The sequence below is a fragment of the Caretta caretta genome, chromosome 1 (genome assembly GCF_965140235.1).
Source record: "Caretta caretta isolate rCarCar2 chromosome 1, rCarCar1.hap1, whole genome shotgun sequence".
Classification (NCBI taxonomy): Eukaryota; Metazoa; Chordata; order Testudines; family Cheloniidae; genus Caretta; species Caretta caretta.
The window spans coordinates 339,505,490-339,532,794 of NC_134206.1; the positions used below are offsets into that span (position 1 = coordinate 339,505,490).

A 27,305-nucleotide genomic window follows, 5' to 3' on the forward strand; every position below is an offset into this window, starting at 1 on the left:
TAACCCCCGGTGCATGGGGCGCGGAGCCAGGAGAGGGATCGTGGTGGGGGGGGCGGGTGTCATCCCCCGCGCCCGGCGGCGGCGGCGGCGACATTTTCATTCAGGCGGCGCTGAGGGAGCCCGGCGCGCCCGGTGCATTGTGGGACTGGGTTGGGAGTCCCGTTCGCGGGAGGAGGCGGAGGGAGGGCGAGGAGCGAGCCGGTAAGAGGGAGACCTGGGGAGGGGGGGGCAAGCGGGGAGATTTAAAGGGGAATCCGCCTCCGCCGTTAAACACCCGGCCCTGCACTGGGAGCGGGCTCCCCGCGCTGCGCTGGCCGGCCGGGGCGCACGGGGCATGCCTGGCCCCAGCCCCTGAGCCCGGCCGCGGGGGGGGCGGGGGAAGGGGATGCGAGGCGCCGCCGGGGCCGCTTTAAAAAAGTCTCGGCGCCGAGGCCGGCAGGCGATGGGTTAAATTTTTCACCCGCCGACATTTTTGCTGCCGCTGGGGCCCCGCGCCGTGGAGTCCCCTGGCCGGGGAGCCTGGCGCGCGCCGCGCCCGGGGAACGTTCCATCCCCTCCGCGCCCTCCCCGGGGCTGCGGCGGCAATGGGGGGCGGCTGCGCCTCTTCGCCTTTAAACGCTGCCCCTGCAGTTCTGCTTCCAGCGAAGGGTTAACTCTGCTTCTGCTGACATTTTACCTGCCTCCCCCCTTCTCCCCGCACTTTTGCTGCTAATAATTTTTCGTGTGTAAGAGAGATCGTTCTCTCCCCCCACCCCTTGCAACGCTCTGTTAGTAGGAGCCTCCTTTGGGGGGATAGAAGGGGATTTCTGTGTGCACGGTTCTTTCCTGTGCACAGCCAGCTAAGGCTCCCACACGGCTGCACAAAGAGCAGCAGTAGAGGCCCTTGCTTGCCTTTAAAGGCAGCAGCTTGAAATTTAAGGTGTCCCAGAGCCATGTCTCTCCACAGCCCTCTGCGCTACACTCCATGGAGAAATGCTTGTTGCAGTTCTTCGCCTTGTAGATGCCCCTCACTTGTGTTCCTATTCCCTGTCCTTGGGTTTATTTTGGGTAGGTATCTGGTCCTGTTCTGCCGTCATTTTTTTCCTTGCACCCTCCAACGTACATTTTTATTTAAGGTCAGGGTTGTAGAGTGGCAAGGGTTAAACTCTATCTTTTAATATTTGTCATTGTTTTAAAGTAACAAACATCTGGAGTATGGGGGGGATTTGTTCTAATGGGGAGGGTTGTTTATTTTACAAATACACTGAATGCTAGAAATGCATGTTTGTGCAGGGTGCCAAAAGTCACATGAAATTGGATCTTGTAAGGTTGCTTCCATGGCAGTGTACGAAATTATTGCACGCAGAACATTCAGATCTTCATCAAAGTCTTTTGTGCTCCTTTCCATATTGAGGTTTTTAACTAAATAACTTTGTCACTTGTCTAGTCCAACGTTTATTTTTAAAATCAGGGAATATATATCAGTGCGTGTATTCGTGCTCAAGACTATGCAAAAAGTTCTGCTTGTTGCCTTTGGCCTCTAAATCCTTTCCTATAGAAGTGGATAGGGGGTGCTAAGAATACACCAGTGTTCTGGTAAGTGAAGGGAAATGTTTCCCCACTTGGAAAACGTTATTTTTTTACAATTTTTCTGGAAAATATAAAATAATATTTTTCCATTAAAAGCCAGTTTTTTCTCCTACTTCTCTCGACAGGTTGTTTTCTAGTTAGTATCCTCTCTGATTGCTAGTCCTTGTTGTCTTGCATTGAAGACAAAAGTTACAACCCAAATGCATTGCTCATCCAAGACACGTTCTTGTAATGAGAGCTTGGATTATTGCCCAAGCTTGGGTTTTTGAAGATTTGTTTTAAATAAGTGACACGCCTCCCAGGGAAGGAGGGAAAACACTGTAAAGAGGAGTTCAGTTCCTAATCAGAAATTTTCAGGGACTTTAAAACTTGAATTGCCATTCTATACCATAGTCAATAAAATAACCTCCCTGAGAGTTTGTAGAACTTTTTGTATACTGGGGGACCCAGTTGCATAAGGCTGTAGATGATTTTTTTTTTTTTTTGAATGGTACCAAACGAACTGAATAGAGGCCAGTAGTGGTGTTGAACTTTTCAGCTGAACCCAGTAACAACATGATCAGCAGTCAGTCAGTACTGCCTGTTGAACCCTTTCGATAGGCATGACATTTGCTTTCTAAGACACTACTGTATGTAGGTCACTTTAAATAATTCCAGGAAAGGTTTTTCTCCAAGAAAGATAAATGGCATCATATCCCCACCATTCTGATGTAAAAGTTAAACGCTTCAGTTTGGCCTCTTATTAGTTTTGGAGTGTGTTGTATGTCTGACTCAGAGTGGAAAAAGAGTTCTAAAATTAGATGTGCATTGTTAAGAATTTTATTAAATGAATTTCATCAGTCTCTTTTTACATTAACTTTCTAATGGGCGGTTTACTCTGATTACGTATGTTCAGTTCCAAAAAAAGTCCTGAGAGGCATGAACTCTGTTTCTATTGAACAGCTTTCGGGTATGAACATCATAAAATATGCTTTTAGAGGAAATATCCTGATTAAATGTTTTCCCTTCGTAATGCTTTATATTACGAGCACATAGGTCTTCTAGGGAAAATATACTGCTGGTGTGAACAGGTGTATTTCTGCTGACTCTAAATGAGTTGTGCCCTCTTATACCAGAACTGAGCTTGAAATAAAGAGGCTATTGCCTAAGGTTCTGATCTTGCAATGAGCTTAAGCTTTGTCTACACTACACACCTTTTGTAGCTGCTGTTTGTCGGCAGGAGAGAGCTCTTCTCCCAACAAGCGGCGGTAGCTTTATCCTGTCGACAAAGCAGTGTTCACACTGGCGCTTTTCGTCTGTAAAACTTTTGTCGTTTGGGCTTTGTTCGTTTTTTGTTTTTTTAACACCCCAAACGACAAAAATTTTGCTGACAAAGTTCCATTGTATACAAAGCCTTAGTGTACAAAGACCCCTATGCCTGAGCATGTTGCAGGATCAGGGCCTAAGGCTCCTCTTAGGGATTGTTCCCAGTAACTAAAACTGTAACGCTTATTTCTCTCTCTCTCTCTCTCTCTCTCTCTCTCTCTCTGTTAAATGGGGTCTGTAGACTTTTTTTTTTTTTTTTTTTTTAATTAAACACTGGTGTGGCATAACTGTAGGGGAAAAGTCATATAATTCCTCTGACTGGCCTGACAATGTTACAGTTTAAATGTCAGAAGATGGAAGAGGAACCATTCCCTTGTAGCCTCAGGAAGCTTATCTGTGGGATATACCCTCCTATTGTAACAGATGATGTCTGCTTGATGTTTTGCTTTGCCTTTTTTTTTTTTTTTTAAATAAGTAAAGTGGAGGGGGGGGAACAACAAAAAGATCCCTCCCAAAAACCTCTACATTAATATTTTGATATTATTTACAGTACATACACTAACTTGTTGTCTTGTAGGTTCTAAGAATTTTCTAATGTTCTCAATTTTTCTAACTAGGTTGATCAGCAGAGAAACCAACAAATACGCTTGCTCAAGGTGGGGGGGGAGGTAGCATTCAGAACCATGTCTGTTCGGGAGTCCTTTAATCCAGAAACTTATGAACTGGACAAGAGCTTCCGTCTGACTCGATTCACTGAACTTAAAGGCACAGGCTGTAAAGTGCCTCAGGATGTTTTACAGAAACTGCTTGAGTCCCTACAAGAAAACCATTTTCAAGAAGATGAACAGTTTCTGGGAGCAGTTATGCCCAGGTTGGGTGAGTATTTGTTTCTCTAGTAACAAGCGATACTGCTATTTCCCTGTTTCATAAACAGTAGATCAAGTTAGCTGTTAGCCTATTAGTTTATTTTAATTTAAAATTAAGGTGTTGTCCGATGCATATACATTAACAAGATAGAGATTGTGTCCAGAAATGCGAGGGATAAACCTGCAGTTGTCATCTTGCTGTACAAGAAAAATAATTTTGTACTGCAATTATTCATATCCTTTCTGCAAAGCACTTAACTATGAAGGGGAAAAAAGGAGCAATGAAATGACTCTAAAAGTAGAGAGAGCTTATAATATGAGAAGAACAATAGTCTTTTTCACTAATAGATTCTGTACATGAATTATGTGGAAGTTCAGTAACCAAAATAGTAACAATTGATTTCTAAAAACAACTGTATCCATTTTAGTAAATTTCCTTGGTGAATGCAAAATAGATAATTCTGAAACAGTACTATGACTATAGTTGTGGATTTTCCCCCTAAAATATTGAACAGTTTATTTTCTGACTCAAAGTGAAACTGAGAATTGATTGTAAATAATTATCCAGTTCCCAAATTTAGCCTGCCTTCATTTCTAAATTGAATCCACTGTTGTGAGCCAAAAGGGGGAGGGCAGTTGGGGGGGGGGGGGGGGGAATCAGTCTTTCAGTCCTCTCATTGTGTCATGTTCTTTATAACTTTTCTGTTCTCCCTGTAGAGGTTTCATGGGAAAGGCTGTCTCTACAAGACCTATATGGCTCTTGCCAGATTTGCTTTCTCTTTGGTATTTGCATAGTGATGCAAGGAGAACAGAAAAGTAACCTGCAGAAGCAACCTTCACAGGGAACAGGGTGCGTGTGGGAATTTTGATACCAGCTACAGTACCTAATATTGATACAGATAAATTAGTTAAGACAAAATGTTTAATCACAGGTTTTTAATTCCGTTCATCTGTTTGTTTAGCACTGTGTATTTAACGTCGTCTCCACAGTGCAAATTTTAGAAATTCTTCCACTTCAGGCTTATCAACTTAGTTGTTTGTTTTTTTTAAAAATATTTTACTATTATTTAATCTGGCATACAGTGAGCTCACTTTAAACAATTTTAATGTAACTAGATAACCCTTATTAGACTAACAGGTCACAACATGGTTTTCCCAAAGAGGGCAGAATCTGTGAAAATCAGTAGAAAGCCAATGTTCCCACTTAAACAAGGGCAATCTTTGTATGAAATATATCTATGAAGTAATTGTGTTTGAGGCTCAGTGGCAATATAATTTAAGAGGACCCATGATAAGAGACGCTCTGATCTCATTTTGGCCCAAAATTTAATTTTTGTGTGGCACCTTTTTTTAAATAATAGAAATGTTTTCATGAGTTTTTTTTTTTAAAAAAAAGGGTGCTTGTTTAATTGGATTTAATTAGTCCTCTGCAGTTTTTCAACCAACTGTTGTTTCATGAGGGCTAGAAAGCAAAACTGGCTGTAAACAACACTGAAATTGCTAGTTTAGTTTTTATTGTTCAGCCTTATGAATGGGCAACAATAAATGGGGGGAGGGAAAATAAGTTAAAAGCTGGAAGGAATTTTCAAAACTTAGTTTTCTCACCTGTGTTATTAATAGACTTGCTAAGTCTTTTTAAAATGTGCTTTAAGATGAATATCCCTTTAACAAATGCATCAAGAAATGCATTTGGCAGTATTTCATTTGATCTTTTGTGCTTTAAAAGAAGGCCAGTGACTTCCTTATCCGTGTGTATGGATGGTACTTCTAAGATGCTGTTAGGGAGGAATAGGATTTGCAGAATTGGGCCCTACTCCCACAAGTAGTTATGACTCACTCAGAGTAGTCCCAAATGCAGTCAGGAATACTTGCATGAGTAGGAGATTGCAGATTTGGCCCTAATCCTCTGAGCTGTTATGTATGGCAGAATGTTTTGCCCCTGTGAAACCGCACTGAGATCAGTAGAGCTTCACACAATTACAGAGGGTCCACGTGCATGAATCAGCTTGCCGAATGAGGACCTAAGAGGTGGACTGTAGCACATTTAGCATTTTTTTTCAAAGTGGGGAAAGTATATATTGAGGCTATATAGCCAACCACTTCTGTCAGAGTAGTTCAGTTTCAGCATTTTTCTTGGTATGGGTTTATTAGGATGGAAGACCAATGGATTACAAAGCTTGTTTACCAAGGAATGCTGCTATGCAGTCAGTGATCTCGTGGGTACCAAAAGCTTTGTGCTTGATCTGCAAGGAGGCTACGTGCCTTTGTGGTTTGCCGTGATGATTGTGGTAAATTATTACTGAAGATTAAAACTACTGTTATAATGTTTTGGCAAGGTGGTCCGAGAACAGCCACCTAGCAAACTTGAAGAACACCTGCCAGGTTTCCCCCCAGAATGATATAATACAGGGCAAACATCCTCAAAAAAGAAGAAACCCCCATCATAATTAAACTTGCCATACATTATTAAATTGCATTAGATTGTAACTCATGGATGTTTAGCTCTTACATATATAGCTTTCCCACTTCAGTTTCTTGTCCCATTCTCAAGTTTTTCTTCATCTTAGTTTGTTTCATTTGTTTACAATATACCTCCTGAGGAACAAAATCGTGGTGGTTGCTCCTTTGGCCGTGGCTTGTGTTTCATAGGCCTGTTTTACAAATTCCCTTTTATTGAGAATTTCAGTCATCTAAGGGATAAATAAATTATTCAGTTGATTGATGGTTTCCTGTCCTTGCAGGAATTGGGATGGACACTTGTGTCATTCCTTTAAGACATGGTGGTTTGTCTTTGGTCCAGACAACAGATTACATTTATCCCATTGTGGATGACCCTTATATGATGGTAAGTTGCCTGAATTTGCAATTACATGTATCGCTGGCTTTGATTTGTGCTTTCATTAATCTGAGTTGTCTACGCTGGTGAGAACTTGCTGTCTTGTACAATCAGCCATTGCACTGGTTGGTTTGTCATGCTCTGTGTCTCTCAGAGATATGTATGAGACAAAGAAACTCTTTCATATTTCCGCTCCCGTGTCATTCCCATATTTGCCAATGCAGTTGCAGCAATGCTTTCTAAAGGTGGGAATGTCTGGAGAATAGCTAAGATTAAAAACAAAGTTGCCCCCTACTGCTATTCAGTGAGTCACTTTGGTTGGAAAAGTGCTGTCAAGGGAAATGGGGTTCTCTGTGAGGCACTGGGCAAACTGGTTCAGATTAAGTAGAAAGCCCTCTTATCCTCTGACCTACTCAGGGAACCAAATTCCAATTAGGATGTTTTCTGGGCTTCTGAAATGATTAGATAAAATTGCAGGACTGGAAGAGCCTAAATAATCATACTTGGCAATTATATTGCACTCTTCAACTTCAGAGCTCTTTGCAAAATCACTAGTCTCCCCAACACTTCTTTTTATTGTCTCCACCTTGCAGATGGAGAAATTGAGGTTGAGAGAGATTATGGCCCAGATCCTCACAGGTACTTAGGCACATTAGGTGCCTAAATAGCTTTGAGGATTTGGGCCTACATGACTTGTCCAAGGTTATGTAGCAAGTCAGTGGCAGAGTGAGGATTAAAGTCCAGGAACAGTAACTGGATTAGGATTCGCGGCTGGTTTCCGGTTCTGTACTCGGATTATATTACTGCTTCTCTGACAAAAGAGATGCATGTGTTTTTATAGTGCTGTTTGCGCTGGTGGTGATCCGTATTATACACCAAAAAATTTTTTTAAAGACCATTATTAAGGTTGCAAAGTCAAGCACTCAAAAGTTAGGAAATGCCTGAATTAAGGTTGCCTGTGCAACCTTAATACATCTCTCTTGAGCATATGCATTATGCTACAGTCTTTAATAACACGATCGCATACAGTAACTCCTCACTTAACGTTGTCCTGGTTATGGTTGTTTCATTGTTAAATCACTGATCAATTAGAGAACATGCTCATTTAAAGTTGCACAATGCTCCTTTATAACATGGTTTGGCAGCCGCCTGCTTTGTCCACTGCTTGCAGGAAGAGCAGCCTGTTGGATCTAGCTGGGAGGGATTGGAACCAAGGTGGGCCAGCAGCCCCCCCAACAGCTCCTCTAAGTTCCCTGTGTGGCAGCTGCCCAGCAGGCTATCAATTTCAGTCAGTTCAGGTGTTCCTCCCCTCACTGCCCTGTGCTGCTCCTGGTAGCCTCCTGCTTGCTGTCCGGGAGAGGGAGGGAAGAGGGGTGCTGATGTCAGGGTGTCCCTGTCCCCCCGCTCCTGTACCCCATCTCCACAGAGCAGGGTGGGGACACAACAGGGCTCAGGACCGAGGGAGCTTGCTGGCAGCAGCTGCTATCTCAACTTGTTGATCTACTTAAAAAGGCAATGTACTTAGAGTGGGGTCAGCGTACTTAAAGACACTCATTGCCCCTTTACTAGTGTTCTTTAAACAAAGTTTGTGTGTGATTTTCTAGGTTTTTAAAAAATATATAATGAAAAAGGAAATTCCATCATGTGGCATCATAATGACACCCTTGCAGTTTATCAGCAGAGTTGGAACCTTTGGATCCACCATGCAGATCTCTGCCGCTTGAACTAATGGAGTAACTGATATAATAGTAGGTTGTCAAAGCTCTGTGTGGACCAGCACTAGAGGGGCATGAGACACACTTTGTCAGTGGATTTCCTAGGTATTTGCTGACAGCAGAAGAACAGTGAGACTCCGGAATCTTGGGTTCCATTCCAGGCCCTGGAGAGGGGGGTCTTGTGTGGGCGCTGACTCTTCCGACCATTTCCCCCAAGTTTGACCCCTTTCTGTCTCATCCTTTCCAACCTGTCCCAGTTCTATCTCTTCTCAACTCCTAATTCCTTGTTCCAGTCCAAGTCTCTGCTCCTCAGACATCTCACCCCAGTCTCCTTGTTCAGCCCATCCTAGCCTCCCCCTATGGGCACCCTCAGAGTTCCAGTTTCCCCCTGACTCCCGGTCTTTCCCCTTTCCCACACCCAGTCCCAGTATCCTTGTCCAGCAAGTCCCAGTTTTCCCACTGCTGGCTCCTCATCCGTCTGTTTCTCCTCCCATCCCCTCCATGTCTCCTTGTCCCAGTCTCTTTGCCTGGCTATTCCCAGTTTTCCATCTGAACCCCAGCTCCTTGTAAGATGTGTATCTCCTCTCCCACCACACGCACTGGTTTCGAGTCTGTCTTCTTGTCCAGGTAGCCCCAGTCTCCCTCCACCCAGCTCCCCCTCCAATCTCAAAGTTCTCTCTGCCTCCAAGCCACCTGGCTCAAAGTCTCACCTCCCTCCTCTCCCTACCCTACAGTTCCAGTCTTACCATATTCCTTGTCTGAATTTGCTCCTTTCCCTCCTATCTGAATCAGATGGCTTACTCCTCCATGACTCCTTGGGGGCACTGAAAGGAGAAATAGGTGCCGTAGTGTTAGCTCCGGTGATTGGCCTCACCCCAGCCTGGAGCAACCATTACAGGGAAAAGCCTCATGAGTCCACGTAGCCCTGAGTTGAATCACGGGCAGTTGCTCTGTGAGGATAACACATGATGTGCAATCTGAGTAATATTAGGAACTGTGAGGGGATAGAGGACAGAATCTTTGGACATTTTAATTGATAAGCTTCAGGAATACTCTACGCAGCATGTGCAAGCAGTTATATATATATTTTTCTTCCAAGGGCTTATAACGGGGACAAATTCGGGTGGATTTTTGGTTAGCATATGGTTAGCAAAAGGCTCATCTCTGACACAAAGGCCACCCCCTGCTGCCAAATTTCAAGTCCTTGCTTCAAAGCATGGGGATGCTAGATCATTTCGAAGTAAGAGTTGCAATAATTTTTTAACGTGGACAAAACAACATTTTTGTAGCCTTATTTTTGGAAATGGCTGAACCATATTGGCTAAAATTTTCCAACATTCAGCCTGAGGCAGATACAAGGCATGCAGAGTTTCAGTCCAAATGGTTATAGTTTGACAAAGTTATAAGCCAGAGGTGGGCAAACTACAGCCCGTGGGCCATATCCGGCCCGCGGGACCGTCCTGCCTGGCTCCTGAGCTCCCAGCCGGGGAGGCTAGCCCCCGGCCCCTCCCTCACTTCCCCCTCCCCGCAGCCATGCCACTGCGCAAGCAGAGCTGCTTGCGCCTGCCCACCTCCCAGGCTTTCCAATAAGCCTGTCCTGCTGCTCTACGTGGCATGGTAAGGGGGTGGGGGGAGTTGGATAAGGGGCAGGAGGTCCTGGGGGGCAGTCAGGGGGCAGTTGGATTGGGTGAAAGTTTGGGAGGGGATGCGGTCAGGAGACAGGGAGCGGGAGTGGCAGGGTCCTGGGGGGGGGGCAGGGAGCAGGGCGGGTTGGATGGGGGTGGGGTCTTGGGCGGGCAGTTAGGGATGGGGGTCTTGGGAGGGAGCGGTCAGGGGACAAGGGGTCGGGGTTGGCTGGGTCAGGGGTCCCGGGGGGCCTGTCGGGGCAGGGGTGTGGATAGGGGTTGGAGCCGGGGGGGTTGGATAGGGGGTTGGGTTCGGAGGGGGGGCGGTTAGGGGCGGGGTCCCGGGAAGGGGTGGTCAGGGACAATGAGCAGGGGGGGTTGGATGGGTCGGAGGTTCTGAGGGGGGCGGGAAGTGGGAGGGGGCCAGGCTGTTTGGGGAGGCACAGCCTTCCCTACCCGGCCCTCCGTACAGTTTTGCAACCCTGATGTGGCCCTCAGCCCAAAAATTTTTCCCACCCCTATTATAAGCAATTGAAAACAGCTCTTCTAATGGGAAGTGTTGGGAGGAGCCTAAATAATAGGCGGAGTCTTTTACAAGCCCCTCATGCAATATGAGAGAGGCATGTTTTAAGTACAGGAGCAGAAGAGAGCTTTGTTTTCATGAGTTGTCCTTACTCCTAAAAGTAGATCATTTGTTTCAGTGGGACTAATCATATGGCTAAAGGTTTGCAGGGTGAAGCCCCAGATAAACATCCAAGAGCTTGGACACTTGTACCCAGGCTAACCACAATTATGAACCTTCTGGTGTTTGCCAATACTGGAGGCAAAGTACGTGTGTTGCCAAGTTTTTCTCCACCTCAGTTTTCTCAGACTTGAGATCTGCAATTCCTGAGTGTGTCTCCCTGGGGATTTTACCTATTGGCAGGGTATTGCATTGACCTCCTACCATTAGACCAGAGAACTGTTGTCATTGTGGTTTTGAAAACCTTATCTCTTGTTCTTAAGAGAGCATAAACTAGCAGCTTGCTTGGTAAACACTGAAGATAATGCTTAATAGTTTGATAATCCCAGTACAGAAAGGAAAATGACATGTTCGAGCCTCCTTACAAAAGCTTATGCCCAAATATATTTGTTAGTCTCTAAGGTGCCACAAGGACTCTTACAAGTTCTAGTTCTTACAAAACTAGCAGTGGGTCTCCTTGGAGCCATTTAGTGTGCATAGTGAGCAAGCCTTTTAAATAATTTAAAATACTCAATTATATTCCAGTTTCAGATATATGCAGAGAGCCCCGCTAACCTCAGTGGGGAGCTCTGTGTGTGTAGCTGAAGTGGGATGATGGTCCATTGTGGTCAGATTGTATGGTGTAAAACAGTATGCTCAAAAGATGAGCTGGGCACCTTCTAGCAAAGTGAGTGTCATGGTCTTTGCTCTAAAGAGCTTGCATTCTAATATAACTCTTACAGTGAAGATTTGCACTTTAGTTTAAATATTTTTTTTTCTCTGCTTTCTATCTAGGATTTTTTTTCCTTTGGCCCAAACTGTTGTGTTTAAATATGTGGAGCAGTTATTTTTATCATATTAAGGTTTTGGGGAAATTGCAGAAAAATGGATATTAAAAATATAGGGTCAGATTCTGTTCCATCTCTATAGTTGTAAATCCAGATTAATTTTATTACTCCTGAGGAAATTCTGCGCCAAAAAAATTAAAATTCTGTGCCAAAAATTAAAAATTATATGCACAATATTTCTCTTTGCTTGCCTGCCATTTTCTGCAGGAATTCTGCGGGGAGGGAGCTGTTTTTGCGGGTGCGCAGTCACGCAGAATCCCCCCAGGAGTACTTTATTAAAGCCTGTGGAGTTACCCCAGACCTACACCAATGTAATTGAGAACAGAATTTGGCTGATGATGTAGGCTTGTTTTGTTTTGACATCCCTTCCTACTGGGCATGTTCTTCATCAGAGAGCTCAGTGTCTTCAGCTCTGTTTCCTCATCAAGGAGTTTTTGCTATCTCCTCTCTGCTCTCTACATTCTTACAAAAACTGTTTTGTAGGCTAAATAGGCCTTCGGTTACGTCTGCATAACTGCATTATGTCCTGAGTGATATCTCTGCATTTCCATCTGTAGTTTTGCACAGGTATAACTGATGGGAACTTAGTAAACAATTCTGAGATAATGCAAAATAAGGATTAGAATCCAACTCACTGCCTCATAGCTATGCTGGTTCTGGAGGGCTAACAGAATCAGAAAGCAATATAAACTTATGGGGCTAGATCCTCAGCTGATGTAAATTGGCATATTATTGCTCCATTGACTTCAGTGGAGGTATGGAGGAACTGGGCACATTGTTATTAAAGAGAGAAGCTCTGATTTAGAGCGGAGGCAGGGGGCAGGTCTGTGGAGTGAGAACATGCCAGTTTTACAATCTCAGAGTATAACCATGTGTTAAAGACTAGAACTGTCCTGTTCATGTGAAGCGTTATCTAAACATACGGAAATACTGATCTGGATTTTTTTGTCTTTGTTTCTTTGCAGGGACGTATAGCCTGTGCCAATGTCCTAAGTGACCTTTATGCTATGGGGGTCACAGAATGTGACAACATGTTGATGCTCCTTGGGATCAGTAATAAAATGACAGATAGGGTAAGGTCCATGATGATTACTGTGAAACAAATGAACCCAAATAACTACACCTCCCACAGTGTGTTACCCTAAATGATCATTTAGCTTTGCAGTATACATGTTAATGCTTTTTTCCTCAAAGTTTTGGGCCTTTTTAAAAGGGGGCTCGGTGCGTGGTTTCATAGAATGCTACTCCTAAGAATCAGTTACTTGCATATTGATAGGACTTCTGTGTCTGCTTGCCAACAGGCTGGTCCTGAACAGCTCTTCTCTGGCTGCACATTTTCTGCCAGTACTTCAGTTGTCTTCTCCCAAACAGTGTCCCTGTTCCTGCTCAGCCCTGTACGGTAGGGGCCTGAGACAACTCTTGAATACCATGTTGATAGGTGTGGTATAAGAACTTGTATAGGTACTCTCTGGGGTCTTTTGGGCCAGCTGTTGTGATGCTTCCTTTGAAGCACTACTGATCTGGTGCCAAAGAAAGTGAGGTGGATTTTTGGAAACTACCAGCACCTGTGGCAGATGGCAGGGCAGAACAAGAGCTGCCCTCTTGGAGGAAGAAATGACCTGGGACCCTGTGGTTGCTCAGCTGGGTGGGACAGTGGGAAGCAAAGAATAGAGAGCAATCTTTTTCAGGGACCAGCGGCCAAATTCCTCTTTCCCCTATGGCACTAGCATGCTGTGGGCTGCACCAGATTAAACAGAAGGATGATCTGAATTTGCAGAACTTTTTTCAGTCCATAAGGAGCAGAGACTTGGATCTATGTGATCCTTGGTTCATGTCCCAGCTTTTTAGCTCCTGTGTGACCTTTTGGGGATGTTCCTTCAACATTTTACAAGGAACTGTGAATCCATGACAGTACTGTGTGGAATGTCAGTTGCTGGAGACTAACGTTTTTTTTAGGGCTCGATCCAGCTTCTGCTGAATGAGAATCTTGCTGTGGACTTCAGTGGGAGCTGGATTGAGTTCCTAACGCCCTGATCCTGTTGTGAAATGAGTAGACACTGCTAAAATGAAACTCTGACCTCTGTACTTTGATCTATAGGAAAGGGACAAAGTGATGCCTCTAATTATCCAGGGTTTCAAAGATGCAGCGGAAGAGGCAGGAACATCTGTGACTGGTGGCCAAACAGTGTTAAATCCTTGGATTGTTTTAGGAGGAGTGGCCACTACAGTCTGTCAGCCTAATGAATTTATAATGTAAGTTAAATCACTGAACAAAATTGCATGGTGCCATATCAAAGGGTTAAATAAAAGTGTATCTTCCTTTTTAATACCATATCATGTTCTTTATTTTAATTTTTCCTGATGAATAAAGATGTATTTTCTCAGTACTTGGGTACTCTTGTGATGGATACCTTAGAGATATCTAAGATTGCTGCCAACATCTTTCTTGCACTGGTTTGCTTTTTCAAAAAGAGTGTTTCATTTCTGATATGTTGTGTTCATATATGCTCCTTCAAGAGGAAAATTTAAACTTTGGAATCTTTATATCTGAATGATAGTTGGAGATGGATAGCCTGGCTTTTAAAAACTGGTCAGGATGCTGATGTGTGTTGTTTTTTTTTTTTTAAATGGTATCTGAAGTAAAGAACACAAATGTCACACCAGTGCTGTGCTTACAGTTTTCAGGCTATCTATTACCTTGTGTCCAACATTGGCCAATGTTGAATGCTATGGAGGAAGGTATAATACTCCTTCCCTGTGTGGAGTATTATACCATAAGAAGGAATTTCCCCCTGCCCCCAGCTGGTGATTCACGTATGCCTTGAATTATGAGGACTGATAACATGTCCTTTGTTTCTTCTGTCCTAATGTACCCAACAACTTAATAGGAAAAAATGCATGATCGTATGCAACTGCAGGCACTATCCTTTATATGACGATATAATCTCCTTTTAAATATATTCATAAGCTCTCTGCCTCAATAATATTCTGTGACAGCAAAACCCACAGGGTAATTAGATGGGGGTTTTTTAAGTTGTATATGTCTTCTAAAAATATCAATTTTAAGTGCAATGGAATGTATGGTACTGTGAAAATATAATTTCCAACCTAATACTCCTATTCAAGTGTAAACTTCACTTTGTAATTAATATGTGAACACTTTGTTTGCAGGCCAGACAATGCAGTGCCAGGAGATGTGCTTGTGTTGACTAAACCCTTGGGAACGCAAGTGGCTGTAGCTGTCCACCAATGGCTAGATATTGTGAGTAAACTGCTTAGAATGGGATGAAGTGTCAGTGATATTGCATGAAGGGCCACAACATTTTTAAATTGGAACACTCTCTAGTTTAAGTAGTATTTAAGGGGATTGCTGTCTTATCGCTTTCCCCACACCCTGTGTCTGCCTTTTGGGTTTAGATTACAAGTTCTTCCAGGCAGGGATTGTCTGCTACTCTGTTTGTACAGTGCCTAGCACAATGGGGTCCATTTTTGGTTGGTCCTTAGGCACTACTGTACATGATTAATAACATGATTAATAACAAAAAAAAAAACTGGATCTGCATGCCTGTCGATGAACAAAGCAATGACTTGACATCCTGGGTGAATTACTGGCCACGTTGACTTCAGTAGGGCCAGGATTTCACCCAATGTTCATGGATTTTCTGTATGTGGGTACATGGAAATATCTCTACAGTCCATATATTACACTTTGAGTTTAAGAAAATATCGATAGTTGCACTATGTACGTGGAAATATTTCCATATGTACTTAAGGCAAACGTAGCTACTGAACTGAAAAGTGATTGTAAAATGAGCATCTGTTTGTGATTTGGCTCTCATTGTATGTCTTCAGAATTACCACTGCTTAGTTTGCATTTTAAAAAGATGCATTTTTACTATTATGGGGACTGCAGAGCCAATAGACTGGCAGAAAAGTGAGCCGATATCTAATTTGCCTGGGGTGTCAGCCACTAAATTGCCAGATGTATTCTAATTCCAGAATCTCTTTTCAGCAAAGGGAGTGTGGGGCGGGAAACTAGCTTGATTCCTCCCCCTTCCCCCCATAGAGCCTAGATTGAGTCTGAAGAATGGGCAGCTAGAAAAAACACTTATTTTCTCTCTTAAATTTGTAAAAGAAGATCTAAGGTCTGATCTTACAATCTGTGTAGCTGCAGCATCCCACCCATGCCAATCCAATCTCAGGATGGGGAGCCTCAGAGAAAATACCTAATGTAAAAGTCATTGGTGGGAAATAAACATGAAACAGCAAGATGACCTTTTTATGGTCTCTTTTCTGACCATAATCTCACTTATTGACCTGTTTCACTGAGGTACAGACTCACAAATGAAGGCTATTCTGAAGTGCCACATACTTCAAGTACTTTTAATTTTCCTTGACTGTCAACCAAAGCACTTTCTGCTGTGAAAAACAGAGGGAGAAAGGAAATCCGTGTATATCTTTAAGCAAAAGAAAAATTCTGTTGAGATTGCACCAGCTTTTTTGTTCTCTTTTTTAAAAAGAAGAGAAAACAGAGATTACCCATCATATTTATCTATATATAAAGCTTCTAAAGGATTATTACTTATATAAATAGATTCTTTAGTACCAGAAAATGCTTTGAAGAGAGACTGTATGGTACAGCAACTTTTGTACAGGAAAGAAAGGAAAGCTTGAATATGGAGATTGATTACAGAGTAAAAAGTGAGCGAAAACATTAAATGTGGTAAAGAAGTAGTGAAAGGTTCTTGCAGAGTATAGCTACAGGGATAATGAAATGGAAGGATGCTGTATTAGGAAATATGAGTGGGCTTTGTGTCATTCGTAGGCAAAAATGAAAAGGAAGATTTTTAGAGTGAGAGTTGAAGATAGGAAATGATGCAGGGAAGATTGCAGCCCACATCTTCTTCCTCAGTTGTGTAGTCGCAGGGAGTGGAGCAAAGATTGAAGAGCATGGAGTGGGATTGCTCTGACTTGCAGATATCTAAGATGGGTCAGTCCTTGATTGGGAGAACTTTCAAATGAAACTGTGTGCTACAGGAAGTGGTGGTGGTAATGATATTGGTAGGTGGAATTCTCTTGAGTCATTACCAAACCAGTGCTCTGAAAAGTACTCTCCTTCAGATATTGGTTACTACCAGTGTCCACTAGTGGTTATTAATGATTGTGTAGATCTTCTTATAAGAGTGTTAATCGCAATGTCCTGACCAGATTCCAGCTTGGAAAATTATATTTTCATCTATTCCAATTCTCTCCCCTGGTTTTTCATTACATATGCTTTTCACTTCCAGTCTTAATCCTGTTTTGTTTCAAACAGTTCAGAGCAACACTACAAAGGGATAAATACTAGAGAGGGAGAGGAATTATTTAAGCTCAGTACCAATGTGGACACAAGAACAAATGGATATAAACTGGCCACTAGGAAATTTAGACTAGAAATTGGACGAAGGTTTTAAACCATCAGAGGAGTGAAGTTTTGGAATAGCCTTCCAAGGGAAGCAGTGAGGGCAAAAGATCTATCTGGCTTTAAGATTAAACTCGATAAGTTTATGGAGGAGATGGTATGATGGGATAACATGGTTTTGGTAATTAAATATTCATGGGAAATAGGCCCAATGGCCTGTGATGGGCTATTAGATGGGGTGAGATCTGAGTTACCGAGGAAAGAATTTTCTGTAGTATCTGGCTGATGAATCTTGCCCATATGCTCAGGGTTTAGCTGATCGCCATATTTGGGGTTGGGAAGGAATTTTCCTCCAGGGCAGATTGGAAGAGGCCCTGGAGGTTTTTCGCCTTCCTCTGTAGCATGGGGCACAGGTCACTTGCTGGAGGATTCTCTGCTCCTTGAAGTCTTTAAACTACGATTTGAGGACTTCAATAGCACAGATATAGGTGTGAGGTGTTTTTTTTTGTAGGAGTGGTGGGTGAAATTCTGTGGCCTGCGTTGTGCAGGAGGTCAGACTAGATGATCATAATGGTCTCTTCTGATCTAAATCAACTGTTAATGTAGATGTGGCATTATTTCCAGTAATGAATTAAGTTCTCTGTTTATTGAGTATCCGTTCGTGAAGTGTTTTGGGATTGTTTGGGATGAAAGGCACTATATAAATACAAGTTGTTGTTAACACATGATGTTAGAAAAGGATGGAATGTGGAATAAATCTATGAAAATGTTTGGAAAAAGGAAGGTAACTTTAAAATGGAGGTGAACCTTACAGGATAATATGATCCCAGCTTGCTACAATGAGAGCATGCTCTCCCCTACAGTGCTCAGAACTGAGGAAACAATGAAAAATCATTTGAAACTCTTGCTGTCAGTCCTGAGGGTTGACCTCTTGGGTACTGGTGGCCCAGCCTTCTTGGTGGAGAGTTGCCAGCTGTGGAATTATTCCCTTTTTGTCCAAAAGTGCCTTGGTTTGCTAGATGTTTGGGCACATAATGGTCCCTTCTGACCTTAGTATCTATGAATCTATGAATCTATGTTGTAAGGTGCATCTCTTTTAATCCTGCATTAGTTCTCTCAGAGGGAGGTATTTAGAGGATAGATTACCCGACTGCATCTGCCCACAGAGGGCAGTGTAAAATGTGTACAGCACTTAAATGTTGTGTCTAATAAATCTTTAAATACAATGCCCTATGAACTGCAATATCTAGGCACAACAGGGTAACCAAATATAAATGGAGAAACTTGTTTTATATTTCTGCAAACGTAAAGACATTAGTAAAATATCATTGACTTTAGTTTAGTTTAATTTTTAAAGGGCTAACGTTTTAAACATTCAAGAAGTGGAAGTACATCCTGGATTAAGGTTGCATAAATTTGAATGCATTTTAAAACACACATCCACAAAACTAAGAAAATAAACTAAATCATGCCTCTCCTTCCACCAATAGCCAGAAAAATGGAATAAAATAAAGCTAGTGGTAACTCAAGAAGATGTGGAGCTAGCATACCAGGAGGCAATGATGAACATGGCAAGGCTCAACAGAACAGGTATGAAGAATGAGAATGCCCTAGAGGTCTAGGTTGTTTTGGTTTGGGTTTGGGTTTGCTTTCCACATTTAATTTCAGCTGTCTGCTGTGGGGAAATAAGCTACATCAGCTCAGCCTCTCATCTTTAATCTGTTCAATGTTCATGAAGCAAGATTAAAAAGACCCTGGTTAATTATATAGCAAAGGCACAAATGGTGCTTGAGATGAACATTTTCCTGGTGAGTGAAGTAAATAACATGAGTTAGAGCAGCGTTTCTCAGTTGGGGTTCTGTGGTCCCATGGGAGCTGGGAGCTGTTTCAGGGGGTCCATGGGGCCCATGGCTGAAGCCTGGAGCCCCAAGCGTCAGCACTTCCTGCAGGGCTAAAGCCCAGAGGTGCAGGGCTGAATCCTGGAGTCCTGGTGCCCCCACCAGGGCTGAAGCCCCAAGCCCATGGGCGAAGTTGCGGGGAGCATGGTGGGGGAGGGGATTGCTCCCACAAATTGCAGTGCCTTAAGCAGAGTGGGGCAATCCTGGGGTCAGCTCCCCCTCCTCCTCCCTGTCCCCCAGCACCCCCAAGGCCCCATCCCCCGGCCAGAGTGGAGGCTGGAGCCGAGCAGGGCAGGGCAGGTGCTGCTCTGTCTGGTGCCATGGAGTGGGCAGCTGCAGCGTTCTCCCATCTCCTGCTGCTGGGGTCCAGGGTTGCGGCTGCTCCTCAGCTCCCAGCCCTGTTTGACTGCTCATGCAGACAGTAAGAGCCACCCAGGTGAGGGTACCTGGCTCCGGGGCTGGCAGAGCCCTTGGGGAGCAGCAAATGTAGGGGGGGCCCCTCCTGACACACAGACCCTAACTACCCCTCTCCCTCCACCCTCAGCTACCCACTTGCCTATATACAGCCCCTAGCTACCAACAGCCCTCGTTGCACATGGCCCCTAGCTACCCCTTGCCTGCACCCTGAGCAGTTTTCAAACTTTTTGAGCTAGCCTTCTCCCCTCTGAGTTTATAATTTTTGATTGTGTCCCATTCCCGTCCCCCCAGCCCAGACAGGCTAGGTGGCCTGCTGAGGTGAGTCAGGGGGTGGAGGTGGCACACTCTTCCCCAGGCTCTGCCAAACACAGCTGGCCCAAGCCCCGCCAGGCCCTGCCCCCACAATATGGAAGTCAAACTACACTTCTACCCAAGGCACCCTCCACCCCCCTCCACATCGGCTGGGCCCTGGAATTTTTATAGAATATTGGGGTGGCCTCAGGGGAAAAAAGGTTGAGAACCCCTGAGTTAAAATATTCTCTTAAGGGAAATTGGGGTCTGTGCTGCTGCTTTGCTTTTTTTTTATTTTGCGTTTCTCTGATGCCCTGACAGTAGGGGTGGTCAAAACTTTAAATTTTAATTTTCACAAAAACTTTTCAAATAAATGATGTTTTTCATCTGTTTTGAATTCAAAATTTTGTTTCAGGATCTTTTCCCCTTGCGCCACTTCTCCCGCCTCCCCCCATCTCATTTTCTTGCTTCCCCGCCCCCTCCCGCTCCTTTTTTCCTGCTGGGAAAAGTGGTATGTCAATTCTTTCCTTTAGTGTTTGGGGCTTTTTAAAAAAAAATTGTTACCATAGAAATAGCAAGCAGTGTGGCCCTATTTTTTGTTGGACATCTTTCTGGAGGGGGATAAAACTGAATATGGGAGTTTTTTAAGCTTTAATTGAGGGTGCTGGGATGCTTAAAAATCTCTTCTCCTCTCACTTTCTCAGATTTTACTTCCCTGGTACTTGCCCTCCTGTTCCAGGAAAAAATAGACTATATGACCTGATTTCTAATGTAAAAAACCCCTCTCAAATCTTGTTCATACATCAGAAAGTTCTTAGAGGGCAAAACATTTTTCTCGCTCCCCTTTGTAGGTCACCTTCAACAGCATTTAAACCGCTCTTAACTAAAGCTATTGTCCTGCACATGGAAGTTTCTTTCTACTGGCCAGGAGCTTGGCAATTACAAATGCCCAAGGATTCCGTGAATGCCTAGATTGGGAGGCTGGAACATTATGGAGTTGGCTCTGCTTGTCTGTCTGTACTGCCTGACCTGTACATGTTCTCTTCTCTAAGCCCTCGAAATGCAACACGCAGGTCTCATGTTAAAAGTTCTGAAGTAAATTTTGAAACCAACAAACCAATTCAGTCTGAATCTGAACTTTACAGCTAATGGGCCAAGCCAAAACCTGGGGCACTCAACACCTCATCCCCAAATGCTGGGGGAAACTTGGATCTGGCACCATTAGCACTTTTTATATAACATGCTCATAAATATAATTCAATTTAAAATGATCTTTTGCTGTATTTAATTACACTGAAAAACCAACAGTCAAATCAAATCTTTAAAGTGAATCTGCTCAGTACCTGTGAATTTCTGTTGTCCCTATGTTTTAACTGCCTCTTCTACTGAAAGATTTGAAGCTGGATGGTTTTTATTAGAGCAGGGAGGCTAGATATTTATTTTTAAAGGTCTGTAACACCATTTTAATTGTCTGTCATACTGTATAAATGTTACTTTCCCTGTTTGTTTTTTCTTGTCAAGCTGCTGGACTCATGCACACTTTCAATGCACATGCAGCTACAGATATCACAGGATTTGGAATCCTGGGGCATGCACAGAATCTAGCCAAACAACAACGAAATGAGGTGTCCTTCGTTATCCATAACCTTCCTGTCCTAGCCAAGATGGCTGCAGTTAGCAAAGCATGTGGCAATATGTTTGGCCTCATGCATGGGACTTGTCCTGAGACGTCAGGTGAGTGACTTATTTTTTCCCTTCAGAATTTCACATTATTCCAGATGTGTAGCTACAAACACCATGTGTTGAGTTCTGAATGGTGTTACCAGGCTGATAAGAGTGTTAGCCATACAGCTGCTCACAATTAACTTTTTCAGCCTGTGAACAAACCACCAAACTATTTTGAATGTGCCTCTCTTCTCCCTTATGAAATACTGTATTTTAAAAACCTCTTGTGGGGAATATCTGAAACATTTAGCATTTACAGTTAGTGATGGTTCTGAATTTCTTTAAAATTTTATTTCTTTTAAAATTACAGATCAGTGAATATTTGAATTTGTTCATAGCCAGCACTGCATTTTCTCAAAAGTAACACTGCCTACAGTGCTACTGCCAATCAAATAAGTATTCTGTATTTTTCTTTTATAAATCTGTATATGAATTTTAGTGCTGGATTGCCAACCCCAGAGACTAAAGCTGTCACTCTATCCATACATAGCACAAGCATCAACAGTGCAGGTTTATTCTCCCACTGCCCTGTGAATGTGTCACAAACCTGACCTGGAGATACTATCGTTAGTAGTGAGAAAGGAATTCAATCTCTAAGAGCCATTCAATACTTGGTCTCTCTAGAGTCTGTCAAGTAAGATGCAGATTGTAGTGATGATTTTGTCCTATTTGCATTCATCTATTAGAAATTAGGCTGATAAAACCAAATTCATTTCACATAAACCTCTAAACAGCCATCAGGTGGCACCAACTGTTGGTCACTACCTCCTAGAGGTGCATTTGAACTGGAGACCAGGAGGTAAACAACTCTGTATCTTGTTAATTCCCTGGCCATATAGCCTCTCAGAATAAGAGCTCTTTTCTTCTCCTTGACGTTTCTCTACGTCATTTTTCCTCTTGGTCTCCCGTTCTGTTTCTTTACACACACGCGCGCGCGCACGCTCTCGCCCTCCCTCCCTCCAAAAGTATTATTCAAGTTCTCTGCAGAAAGAGGGCCCCTGAAAGAAAAACTTAGTCTGAAGATCTGGAAAGAGGTATCCCAATGAGAGCTATAAACTGCCTAGTGAATATGCAACTTACTGTAATATGTTCAATTGTTCTTTAGCCATAAGTGTTTAAAGAGAAGCTCTGTCCTGGGAAGACTTTGTGGTTCAGATGTTTAAAATATGGAATATGATCCCTTTCAAGAGTTCAAAACCAGACCCAGTCAGTACAGATGAAAAATATCATGTGGTGGCTGTCTGGGGATCTACATGAATGTGTTTGCTAGTCTGAGTCCCTTTCTTGGTGGACAGATATCTGCATAACAAACACCACCTCAAATGGGACTGATTGCCACCTTAGTTAGCAGTTACAGAGAGACCAAACACGGAATGGAGACTGAATTGAACTACCTTACTCTTTGATGCGCTTCCCTCATGAGTGAGAGGCTGTGGAATACTGGCCCCTGCGCTATCCCTGCTCTGTGAATAGAGCACTTCTGTCTCAGGGCCATCCATCCCACACCTTGGGCCAGCACTGTCTTTTCCTGGAAAAAATGAAACCCTGGAAAACAAATTAGATGAGTCATAAGGAAGGTAGGAGTACTAGTAGCACCTTAGAGACTAACCAATTTATTTGAGCATAAGCTGTCTCTTAAACTCTGTCGTGAATTCCTTTCAAATGGCTTCTCCACAATTATTTACATTCAGTGTAGATGTGGATGGATGTTGCTTGAATACCTCTTGCCAGTTTTCCACGTATTTATGGACTTGGATTTGACAGGTGTTACAGAACATGTGAATTGGACTTCATGGATATTTGTAGCATTTCCTGTATTTACTAGCAGGATAATTGGAGCAGTTACCCGTTGTTTTCTTAAATTTCCTGAAATATTACCTCTGTAGCTTCATATTTTGTAAACAGATTTTTGTAGCAGAGTACAGCAAATGATGGAAAGCACTCATAACTGATGTTTCTTGAGTATCCACCAACACCAGTGTTAGGGTGGCATGACTTTAATAACACATAGGCGTTGGTGACGTATACTTGGCCAGCACATTATGGGGGGTGTTCAGATGAGAACTGTTTTCAGTGGAAACTTGCAAATAGCCTCAACTTATGACATTTCTATTTCTAAAGATCATAAGGTAGATTTATCATTGGCATACGATAGCAGGATAGGCAACTAACAGGAGGGGCTGAGGGGGAAAATTGATGAGTGCAGGTTACTTCCTTATACCTTTATTGATCATTTGTCCTGCTGTACTTCCCACCACTCCTCCCTTTTGTTCAATTGGTACGCAAGTTGTTCACTGAATGCCAAATGCAAGTTATGTTGTTTTATTATTTAAACTTATTCTTTGACCCATTTGCATGACCAATGAAGTAACTGAATTTGAACCAGAGACTTCTATGGGAATAGCACTTGCTTCCCCCAGGGGTTAATTTGGCCCATTATGTTTGGAGTAGTTTAAACATCATGGTGTTTTTTGCCTTTCTGCTTGTTTAAAAGATAGGCACAGAAGAGTGAATATCTTCAAATGCCTGGGAGATGTAGGTGTTTTCATGTGTAGCAGACATAGTGAGTCCACATTGCACCTAGAAATAATGTTTACATATATTATTTTTTAATTACCACTACTATTGAAAAGCTGCTTCTTCTGCAGCCTTAAATTAAAGATGGTTTCTGTTTCATGTAATTTCTTTCCCTTTGTGCATATATCGGAAGAGCATCTTGTACATGAAGATATTCAGTATGCACAAAAAAAAAAAATCTAAAGTCCATGGCATGCTATTAGCCTGCAGCTGTACCCCTACAAGCTGTGATCCATAAGATCACACAAGATAAGTAGGATTGGCGCACTTTTAAAAGAGCTCAAAGAAACTCCTGTGTACTGCTGGAATGTTTGTGGGTGATTCAGTAGATGGTGCTCTTCTCCCAGGGTCTCTTCTAAATCAGTGACCTGCTATGATGATAGTGGGCATTGTGCTGCTGGATGTGCCATCCTAGATTAGACATGAGACCCAAAGTCTTTACTATTTCTGGTCACTTAAGATACTGTTTCAGAGTAGCAGCCGTGTTAGTCTGTATTCGCAAAAAGAAAAGGAGGACTTGTGGCACCTTAGAGACCAACAAATTTATTTGAGCATAAGCTTCCGTGAGCTACAGCTCACATCATCGGATGCATCCGATGCAGTGAGCTGTAGCTCACAGAAGCTTATGCTCAAATAAATTTGTTGGTCTCTAAGGTGCCACAAGTCCTCCTTTTCTTTTTAAGATACTGTGGCACTTTTCATAAGAGTAGGAGTGCCCTGGCTAAAGTCTTCAGGGACTATCCATTTTCTGTACCAGAGGGTTGTGTGAGATTGCTATGTACTGAATGCGGTAGTTGTTTTAATAACATATCAATTCTTATATGTCTCTTTCCTATCATCAAGTGCTGTGAGGTTTGATTAGTAAAATCAACTTATTTACAGATCTTTTTATGGCACTTATTGCCATAAAATCTGATCACTTCACATACACTATTAGATTTGTCTTCACAACAGCACGATGAGGTGGGAAGTATTTTCAGCTTTTTACACATAAGAAACTGAGGTGCAGAGAGATTAATTACCATGCCCAAGGTCTCACAGGAAGAACCCAGATCTCCAAAAATCCATTCCAGTACCTTTCAATGCACTGAAAAAGGATGGTCTTGCAAGTAATAGTTGGAAGAAAGGTGTTGAAGTACCACGGTTTTCCTATTTTTACTAAGTGAATGTTAAATATGCTGCTTTCATTAGCAAACAATATTATTTTCAATCAATAATGAGCGTGTGGGAGAGGGTTTTGTGGAGAAGACTGTATATTTGAAAACGCTATTCACATAAGCAACCCTACGAAAATCAGAGAGACTGAGCAAGACTTGTAGGGTCATACGTGGACATAACTTTGGGTCACATTCTGACACCTTTACTCACCTTGAACGGCACCTTACTCCGTGAGAGGTTCCAGTGAACTCAGTGGAATTATTTGAGGATTAAGGTGCTATGCACATGGGAGTCAGGGTGTCAGAATAGGGCCCATTATTCATAATGATTATATGTGAATTTTTAGTAGGGGTGAGTTGCAATATTTGTTGTTGTTTTGTAATGCCTTTGTGTTTCAATATATCTTTTGTTGTCCTTAGCATGTTGCTAACTTTTGCAGTGCATATTTGGTTACACTTACATTATTTATAACCATAAATTTAACAGTAAATTTCATGTTTTACAGTGACAGCAGAAAGACCTCCACCAAATCATCTTCTGCTGTCCTTATTCTGCCAGAGAACCTATGAAGTCAATAAGAGTTTGCCTGAATAGGGGCTGCAGGGTCAGGTTCTAAATGTTTTGATGTTGAAATGCAACCAAAAGTTAATATGCTGATCCTTTTTCTTTGCAGGAGGTCTCCTTATCTGTCTACCACGTGAACAGGCAGCACGTTTCTGCGCCGAGATCAAATCTCCGAAATACGGCGAGGGTCACCAAGCATGGATTATTGGGATTGTAGAGAAGGGCAATCGTACTGCCAGAATAATAGATAAACCACGAATCATTGAAGTTGCACCACAAGTGGCCACTCAAAACGTGAACCCGACACCTGGTGCCACTTCTTAATCTAGATAAAATAGCTATTTGTTTTGTTTTTAAATAGATCTATTCCTTTATCATCCTACAATTTAAAGAACTGTAAAAAAAAAAAAAAAAAAACACTTCAATGTGTCTGCACATCTGATGGCCTTAGATCAGTTTGAGTGGATACAATTAATAAAATAAAATCCATTGCCTTTTTTTCCTGTTACATTAACTGAAGATGCACCTAATCTTGAGGCAGCTTCTGAGTTGAGAATTATATTGTTATCCAATACTGTTGATTCATTTTGAATCTTTAGACACTTATCTCTTGCCGCATAGGCTCTTTTTAAAGGTGCTTTCACGTAGCACAGACATTACCAGTAGTAGTGTCAAATAGCAGTGTGTGTCCTTTCATTATATGTATATTTATCATTGTCTAATTTTGGATGCCTTGAATGATATTCTGGAAAGGCAGTAAATTGATAGGTGACACAGTGGGTATACTCAAGTAGTAAGAGGGTTGCATGATTCCATTCAGTCTTTGATTTGTAAAGTTTAGTTTTACTCGACAGCATCTACAACCCTGGACGTTGCTTGGTAGCGCACACTGTTAAACAATCAAGTGCTAACTTTGCATGGAAAGCACTTCACAGTTGAAGGAGAAATTTTAATTTCATTATTTGTAGACCTGACAATATTTACTGTATTATCAATAATTGTTTTCTTTATTGATAGTAAGGAAAAAACAATAATTGCTCAGTTTTGCAACGTGATTGGATATGCTATAGTGCAACAAAGGAATTGCAGACCAAAAGGACTTTTCTGTATAATATTCATTTACAATTCACTATATAATTAACTACACAAATAATTTTTAAATATAATCACTTTAAAAACAAACCTCTGTTCTGTGGATGGTAGTGTTTAATACATTTTACATTTTGTATAGTGATTACAAGCCTTTTTTTTGTTTAAAATCAGCAGCTGTTTAGTATATTTTTAGTATTTTTGTTCTTTGCTCAAATACCTTTTGTGAACGCTTCTGTGATCTGTGTTTAAAATCTACATTGCCAACTTTGCAGCTTGAACTTAAGCTTGTTATTCAAATAAATATTTAATTTTTTTTATTGCTCTTGTACAAGTGCATGACGTTTTTTGATTTGTACTTAAATTACAGGAATGGAAAAATCCTACCTGCATTTTTTTTAAAAGTGGAATTATTAAAACTTGTTCTTGCCCTAATAGGTAGGTTGTGAAAGTTGTTCCATCCAGCTTGACATCTCTTGTGATATCAAAGTAGTGGGATGAGTTGATTATCTAAAAGTGTCTAATGCTTTTTATTAAGAAGCATAAACTCTGGGATGATTTTTAATCCTTTTATCCATAAATCATCAATTAACTAGTGCTGTAAAACACCCAAATGAGATTCCATTTAAGAGTGGAAGGAATGCATCATGCTCTTTACCTAAAAGCTTACCTGCCTTCCCCAACAATGGGTTAAGCTGTG

General features: G+C 42.2%; 1 protein-coding gene across 3 annotated transcripts; it reads left to right on the forward strand.

The window, feature by feature from the left end:
* The first annotated feature begins 119 nt into the window (after window positions 1-119).
* SEPHS1 (selenophosphate synthetase 1) lies at window positions 120-26,925 on the forward strand. Of its 3 annotated transcripts, none has more exons than XM_048836571.2 (9): window positions 120-201; window positions 3,492-3,750; window positions 6,482-6,585; window positions 12,451-12,558; window positions 13,584-13,738; window positions 14,657-14,747; window positions 18,377-18,476; window positions 21,014-21,226; window positions 25,626-26,925. In XM_048836571.2, exons 2-9 carry the CDS (start codon window positions 3,558-3,560, stop codon window positions 25,838-25,840), a joined length of 1,179 nt encoding a protein of 392 aa, XP_048692528.1. In that variant the 5' UTR covers window positions 120-201; window positions 3,492-3,557; the 3' UTR covers window positions 25,841-26,925. The 3 variants fall into 3 exon arrangements, with proteins under 3 accessions (XP_048692528.1, XP_074980637.1, XP_048692525.2); XM_075124536.1 differs by lacking the exon at window positions 120-201 and adding an exon at window positions 404-1,047 and having other exon boundaries at window positions 21,050-21,226; XM_048836568.2 differs by lacking the exon at window positions 120-201 and adding an exon at window positions 408-1,047.
* Window positions 26,926-27,305: the final 380 nt, after the last annotated feature.

Coding starts and splice junctions, on each gene's coding strand:
- SEPHS1 (XM_048836568.2), top strand. CDS start 973: ATGCTTGTTGCAGTTCTTCGCCTTGTAGATGCCCCTCACTTGTGTTCC. Junction 6,586..12,450: donor TGGATGACCCTTATATGATG/GTAAGTTGCCTG, acceptor GTTTCTTTGCAG/GGACGTATAGCCTGTGCCAA. Junction 18,477..21,013: donor GGCAAGGCTCAACAGAACAG/GTATGAAGAATG, acceptor TTTCTTGTCAAG/CTGCTGGACTCATGCACACT.